The following is a 5,367-nucleotide window of genomic DNA, read 5'->3' as shown; positions in this document are numbered from 1 at the left end:
CCAAGAGATGTGGCTTGTCAAGAGTCTGTATTTACTGCAGACAGCTCATCTCAGCTCACAGTTCACAGGGACAGGATGTAACAGAAGAGTCCATCGTGCTGTTCCAACTTGGTCAGAGACAGTGATAAGTGACAAGTGGAATTTCAAGCCATTAACAGTTATTAGAGGTTTACTGAGCTGACCCAGCTGTATTGGTTGTGGGCTCATCAATATGGAATAGGCCCTCACTAACATGTAGAGTATACTCTTGGTCTGTCAGAATGATCAGCTAATTGGATCTTATATAGTCCTATATGCATCGGGAGCATTGGAGATCAGGTTTTCTTAAGGACATTCGATTCCAATAAGCTTTCAGTGCCTCAGGAAGCAATGGGTGCTTGATGTACTTGTGGGAAAAAGACAATTCATAGTCCTACTGAGACTATTGATGATGGCTTCCTAGAAGCATGTGCGCAGTCCAAGACTGTATTCAGCCAGGTTTTCTGAAAAACACTTTGATCAAAAGAACACCATGACTTTTTCCAGATGAATACGCAACCTAACTAGAACAAAGAATGTTAATAAATAACCAGCCACCTAACCGGATAGAAAACCAAATAACTAGCACACTTAACTCTAACATTTTATTTGTAAATATTCAACTATAAAAATGTAATATAAACTCTACTAAGACTTTGCTACAGATAATTAATTTGTCCTGAGAATAGATTGGTATGAAAACCTCCATTGGTATGTTGGTTAAAAACAAAGTGTTTAACGACCCTAGTTGCCAAATGTACATAATATTAGACAGTTAACTAGTGTGTGGGGGAAAGGCGGCAGGCCAAATAAAATGGGTCTGGGCTACTTCAAACTTGGGATTACAGAATACTGTTCTACTCAATACAAAGCATACATGAAATACAACATCGACATTTTCTTAAACCAAAAAACCTGCCTGCATCGTTACTGCAACTAGTGTACAAACAGGAGTGTAAGTCCACTTTGAAGACAGCATGCTCTGAACAAAAGGGGGTTGGCAGTTTCTTTTCCACCCTCAGAAGTCCTGCCGAATGTTTTCTTTGTTCTCATCCCCTTGCTGTTGTTTCATCTTGTTTATTTCACTCTCAAGCTGGACAATTGCTCTCTCGATCTCGTAGTTCTTGCTAACTAATGCGACCCAGCTGAAAAAGGAGAGTGAAGGGAGCTGTTAATTACTCATCAAGCGCTGAAATGAGAACATTTATTGTTACTGCTGGGTTCAAGATTGGCCACCCATTTGTTTACAGGACAGCGCAAGCACTGGCCTGATACACTTGTCTCCTGATGATGCCAATTCTCCGAATCCAGTTTCTCTCAGCATGTGCAAAACCAAATGACTAATTTCAAGTATTTCTAAGACAATATATACTTGAGGGCTGCAGCCTCCTCCCCTAGCAACTAACCGTTCTTCCATCATGTGCTGAGACAGTGAGTGTCAGTAGGCTATTTGGGCACAGCTAAGCTCAATCCTAGTCTCATTTAATACCCACATATACCCACTTTCCTAAGGAAGCCACTTAATAATGACCAGGAGTTGGCATTCTGGCTAATGTTCTCCATCCTCATTCCTAGCCCATGGGACCGAGCATTGGCTGTATCCAGCAAACTCAAGACAGACAGGAATGAACGGTAGGAGCCGAGAGATAGGCCTTCGTCTCTCAACATGCACTGCCTGTTACTACTGGACCACCAGGAATGTTAAATTTAAAACAGGACTGGCAACATCAGCCTCTCCAACAACTTGCATTGATGTAATGCCTTTTAATCTTGGAGAAAAGTCCCAAGGTGCTTCAAAGGCATAAGGAAAAAATTGAACGCTAAGCCAAGCCAAAGGAGAATTTATTTGGAAGCTAAAGATGTGGGTTTTCAGATGGTCTTAATGAGAGAGAGGTGGCGAGGCAGAGGGGTTTATGGAGGAATTTCCAGAGTTGAAAGTACTGTTGCCAATGATGGGCTGCAGGAGGTTACAGAGTAAGGTTATGAAGGGATTTAAACATTGGATTGAGAGATTTAAATTTGAAGCATTCAGGAACCGAGAGCCAATGTAGGTCAGTGAGCACAGGGGTGATGGGCGAGCAGAACTTGGATCAGGGTAGGTTACTGGCAGCAGAGTTCTGGATAGCTAATGGAGGGTAGAGGATGGGAAGTCAGCCAGGAAAACTTTGGAATAGTCGAGCCTGAAGATGAAAAGGCATACTAATAACAGCCCCTTCCATGTCTTGTTTCTGTACCAAAACTCTTCTGCTGGGATGGGGGAAGACTTCCTCCTGCACAGTCTGGAACAAACTGCCCACCTGCACTCACGGAACATAGGGGTACTGGCTCAGTCAAGGAGTAGGACAGGGAAGCTTTTATTGTACCTTTGTGCTGTTTATGGAGTTATTTAGTTGGGGGATGCAGGGTATAGTTTATTGGAACATCTGTACAGCATTTTATAACGCTGGTAATATTGGGTTAGATTTCAACTTATGTTTATTCTGTGAAAGATTTACTTTGTGGTTTGCGATGTAATTTTACTCAGATTGTCAATTGTACCTCTTGAAGTAACAATAGGAGACCGGAATCAAGCTCAACCCCCTAATACAGGGCACAACATCACAACCTTCTCACCCCAGAGGCAAGTTCAGAGACCAACTTCACACCAGAGTGTGAGCTGGATTTAGGCTAGCCATTTCCGAACAGCAAGCTTCTGATCTTGGTTAGACTGTCAGAGAAGGTGGTGTCAATCAGTAACTAAAGAGAAATAGGTCACCACACGCTGATCTTCAGCATTTCCCAGTATTTATTGTGTAGCACTGCCTGTCCCCAAGCTGGGGAAATAGTACAAGGGAGCCTGAAAGATGGGAAAATAGATAATTATAGGGCAATTAACAAAAACAGTCCAATCCGCTATTCCACTGCACCATTAAAGGTATTTTGAATTCAAAAAAGTGGCTCAATGGGTTGGGACTACGTGGGGTATAATGAAACCAAATGGACTAGCATGTCCTCAGTTTGATTCCCAGTCTATGCCAAGTGAGCTGGTCATATCTGGAGCAGCAGTTGGGGCGCTACCTTGTCAGAGTTCTCACTCCTGATAGCTTTCAAATGAATCTTCAGCTGGATAATGTGGATGTCAGGACAGGCGGCGATACCCTCTGTAGTCAAATCCACGGACACTCACTTCTCATGGGCAAAATATTACTGTGGAAACGCACCCAGCAGAAGCTAGTGCATTCAGGAGACTGGGGGAAAAAAAAAAGGAAATGGGGAAAGTCATCTGAAAACTGCCCGTGGAGCCTATAAATCCATAGAGCATGGAGAGCACAATGGGGAGGGGGGGGGGGGGGGAAGAACGTGATCCATGTCTAAAGGCTGGGGGGGGGTGGTTGAGAGCGAGAACGTGATCTAGAAGGTAAAACAGATCACATTCTTCCAAACCCATCCGCTTTACACCTGGCTGATTTCTCGGCAAGTGACATCATTGGACTGGATGAAATCCAGAAGTCATGACACTGTCACTATTCACTTCATACCAATTAAATCTGTTAACAATCCGCGACCCACGCACAATGCCCTATCTATGGCACAGGTGTGGGGGAGGGGGGGGGGGGGGGGGGAGTAAGGTCATGAATCCGTGGGGGAGGAACTTGGGCAGGAGGTCAGGTACCCGGGATGGGAGGGGGAGGTGGCCGGGAACTTGGGCAAGAGTAGAAGGTCAGGAATTCAGGCAGGGGAGGGGGGGGGGTGGGGGGGAGGTCAGAAACTTGGGCGGTGGGGGCAGGAACTTGTTTGGGGAGGTGGGAGGAGGTCTTAACCCGTGAGAGTGAGCCCTGTCTGTTCCAAGTGAGATCTATTCTGTCTGGAGTCAGAATGGCTCGAATTACACTTTGCAAAGTCACCGATTATGTAGGCAAGCCGGTTCTAAGTACACATTCCAGAGAAACTGCAGGCTGAGTCTTATCCTCCAAGGGGACCAATCAGCAATCAGGTCTTGTGATCAAGGGGACCCAATCAGAGCTTTAGGTATTGCAAACTAACACGTGCATAAAATTAGGATTTTAAAAAACCAGTGATAATGAGCCAAATTTGATGGCTTTGATGGAAGTAAATATGCAGCACCAACCATTATGTCAGGCTCACATAAGTGAGTGATACAGACCAGAAAGGTCGAGTAAACGGCCAGTGCTGACTGATGAGTCGGATACACGAAGAACTGCTACTCGGGTGTTATCACAAAGGGTGAATGGTGCCCATGGAACTGTACCGCAACAAGGGATTGTGCTGAGGACAGAAGGGGAAAAGACTGGCTAAATAAAAACCATTTTGACTTGTATATAGTGTTGTCTGACAGAAAAAAACTGCTTCTTCATTAGGAAGCAGCATGTCATTGTTTTCTAATCCTTGCCGTATGTATTCGTGTGCATCATTATGGAGGGCGACAGGCATATAATAAAGGCTAATTATTTGAGGGGCCTGGATAAAATTTTGAATGGCAACAACAAAGCTGAAGCTGGTTTGACATCTGGCTCCAGTATAAAATGTAACTGTGGAATCATTTTGTAGTGCCTTGAAACTAGATTTTATGTAAACTCCTAGAATTAAAATATTGCTGAAGACAGTTAGCGCCTGTTGGTCTGTAAATCTACTGCTATACAGCACAGTTTGGAGACGGTTATAATAAAATAAATTATTTTTCACAACCCAGAAGCACCTGGAGAGCATTTAAAGCTGCTTTTATGTTCCATGAAACTGGTGCTACTGGCACCAGCTTCCGATGTTTGGTTCTCGCACAACTCATTGCATCCCGAAAGTAATCTTGCTGGGATTTGCTAAAGTAGATGGCCAGGAAGATCCAGTCCCAAGTTGCAGTCGGATACACAATATCCGCACATCAGTATCCACCTCGCTAACACGCTCTTAGTGCAATATTAAAGCAAACAGACGTATCCTTTTTGCAAAAAGCAATTCCACTCACCTCCCCCACTGATCGAACCATTCCCTCCCTCCCGCCCACTGATCGAACCATCCCATCCCCCCGCCCCCACCACTGATCTAACCATCCCCTCCCCCCCGCCACTGGTCTAACCATCCCCACCACCCCCCCCCACTGATCTAACCATCACCTCCCCCCCCCACCCCCGATCTAATCTAACCATTCCCTCCGCCCCCCCCCCCCCCCCACTGGTCTAACCATCCCCTCCCCCGCCCCCCACTGGTCTAACCATCCCCTCCTCCCCCCGCCCCCACTGGTCTAACCATCCCCTCCCCCCCCTCCCCCCACTGGTCTAACCATCCCCTCCCCCCCACCACTGGTCTAACCAACCCCCCCCACCCCCCACTGGTCTAACCATCCCCTCCCCCCCC

At 45.9% G+C, this 5,367-nt stretch overlaps 1 protein-coding gene across 1 annotated transcript in view; it reads right to left on the bottom strand.

Moving 5' to 3' along the window:
* Positions 1-609: 609 nt before the first annotated feature.
* Positions 610-5,367, bottom strand: part of bcas2 (BCAS2 pre-mRNA processing factor) — a 32,104-nt gene continuing 27,346 nt past the window's right edge. The window contains exon 3 of the mRNA XM_070859148.1: positions 610-1,186. Within this exon, the coding sequence (XP_070715249.1) occupies positions 1,037-1,186 (150 nt within the window). The 3' untranslated portion in view covers positions 610-1,036. The remainder of the gene's footprint in view (positions 1,187-5,367) is intronic.

This window comes from Pristiophorus japonicus, chromosome 17 (genome assembly GCF_044704955.1).
Source record: "Pristiophorus japonicus isolate sPriJap1 chromosome 17, sPriJap1.hap1, whole genome shotgun sequence".
In the NCBI taxonomy this organism is placed as follows: Eukaryota; Metazoa; Chordata; class Chondrichthyes; family Pristiophoridae; genus Pristiophorus; species Pristiophorus japonicus.
Note: the sequence above shows the minus strand (reverse complement) of the source record. Positions and strands in the feature narration are given on the sequence as shown.